This window comes from Alexandromys fortis, unplaced genomic scaffold, assembly GCF_014885135.2.
Source record: "Alexandromys fortis isolate MF-2015 unplaced genomic scaffold, M_Fortis_MF-2015_v1.1 scaffold_201, whole genome shotgun sequence".
NCBI lineage: Eukaryota > Metazoa > Chordata > Mammalia > Rodentia > Cricetidae > Alexandromys > Alexandromys fortis.
The window spans coordinates 221,363-222,883 of NW_026068087.1; the positions used below are offsets into that span (position 1 = coordinate 221,363).

Consider the following 1,521-nt stretch of genomic DNA (forward strand, 5'->3'; position numbering starts at 1 on the left):
ACAAGTTTGACTATCATAAATGACTATTAATCTGTTTTTTAAATTATATATATATATTTAATTTATTTATTATGTATACAATATTCTCAGTATTCTGTCTGCATGTATTCCTACAGTCCAGAAGAGGACATCAGATCTCACTACAGATGGTTGTGAGCCACCATGTGGTTACTGGGAATTGAACTCAGGACCTTTGGAAGAACAGGCAGTGCTCTTAACCTCTGAGCCATCTTGAACCATATAAACATAATATCTTTAAAAAGAGTAGAAATATACATGTAACAATATTGACCTTAAATTTGTATCAATAAACCAAAGCCCATAGCAACATATTCATTTCTATATCAGATACCCCCCTTTTTAGAATGAGATTAGCTGTAACTATTAACCACTTATAATTAACCCCCTTTAAATGAAAACAAGCATTTATAAACAATCATTTTGGGGAATTTTGGCGTTGTTTCTCTAAACAGCTCCCAGATATTTTTTGGGTGAAGTATTTTTAGAGTACATGGAGACATTTTGAGGGGTCTTTTCCCATCAAACCATAGCAGCCTGGAAGGAATCCTCAGATTCTTATCTTCTGTGGAAACAAAAATAGAACCTCTTTTCCAAAGTAACATATCCTTAGACTCAAGTCAAGTTTTGAAGTCAAGTTACCTTTAATATATATATGTGTGTGTGTGTGTGTGTGTGTGTGTGTGTGTGTTTAGCTTAGCAGACCCCAGAATCAAATGTCTCTCTGCAGTCAAAAAATTAAAAGAATACACAATAATTCAGACTCTCTGTATATTTTCCATCTTTTTTTTTGATTTAATAAAGTTTTATTTTTTCAAATGTACAGCTGATTGAACCTGTTCATGCATCTTCACCAGCAGCTGGGACATCTCCACTCTTTGTGTTTCTGGTGTAAATTATTTGGGCTCGCAGCTTGATAAGCCCTTTACTAAGGAGCTCCTGAAGAGCTGCCCTGGCCAAGGAACCGTGAATCTTCAGTCTCTCAGAGACCACGGCTGGAGTAATAAGTTTATAGTTGGGCACTTCCTTACAGAGTTTGTCGTATGTAGCCTTGTCAAACAGGACTAGATTGTTGAGCTTGTCCCGAACTTTGCCTTTGGACCACTTCTTCGTTTTGGCCTTGCCACCGGACTTATTTACTAGATCTTTGTCTTTTTTGGCCGACTTTCCGGCATCTTTCTTCTTCTTGTCATCCTTGGGCGGCATGATGAAGTTCGGAGAGTGGCGACAACCACTGCAGCCTCCCTAAGATGTCAGGGGAAAAAGCTATATTTTCCATCTTTATGTGGCTTAATATGCATATATTGTATTACTCTATTCTTTTTTAAGAATTTTTAAATCATTATTTTCATCTGTGACTGTTTCTACTCTTTTTTCTTTCCCAAGACTATGCACATTTATCAATCATACTGTGGTCCATTCAGAGGTCTTTTTTGTCTGAATCTATGTTTACTGGGTAGCTGTATTTCTTTTCTGACCAGGAGTACTTTTTAAATGCCAAGA

The 1,521-nt window shown here is 36.6% G+C and overlaps 1 protein-coding gene across 1 annotated transcript; it reads right to left on the reverse strand.

Moving 5' to 3' along the window:
• Positions 1-858: 858 nt before the first annotated feature.
• Positions 859-1,242, reverse strand: LOC126488665 (40S ribosomal protein S25-like). The gene has a single exon (XM_050122300.1). It carries the CDS (start codon positions 1,222-1,224, stop codon positions 859-861), a length of 366 nt encoding a protein of 121 aa, XP_049978257.1. The 5' UTR covers positions 1,225-1,242.
• Between the last annotated feature and the right edge of the window lie 279 nt (positions 1,243-1,521).

What these genes read in the sequence shown, in the direction of transcription:
- LOC126488665 (XM_050122300.1), bottom strand. Translation starts at nt 1,224, where the DNA reads ATGCCGCCCAAGGATGACAAGAAGAAGAAAGATGCCGGAAAGTCGGCC.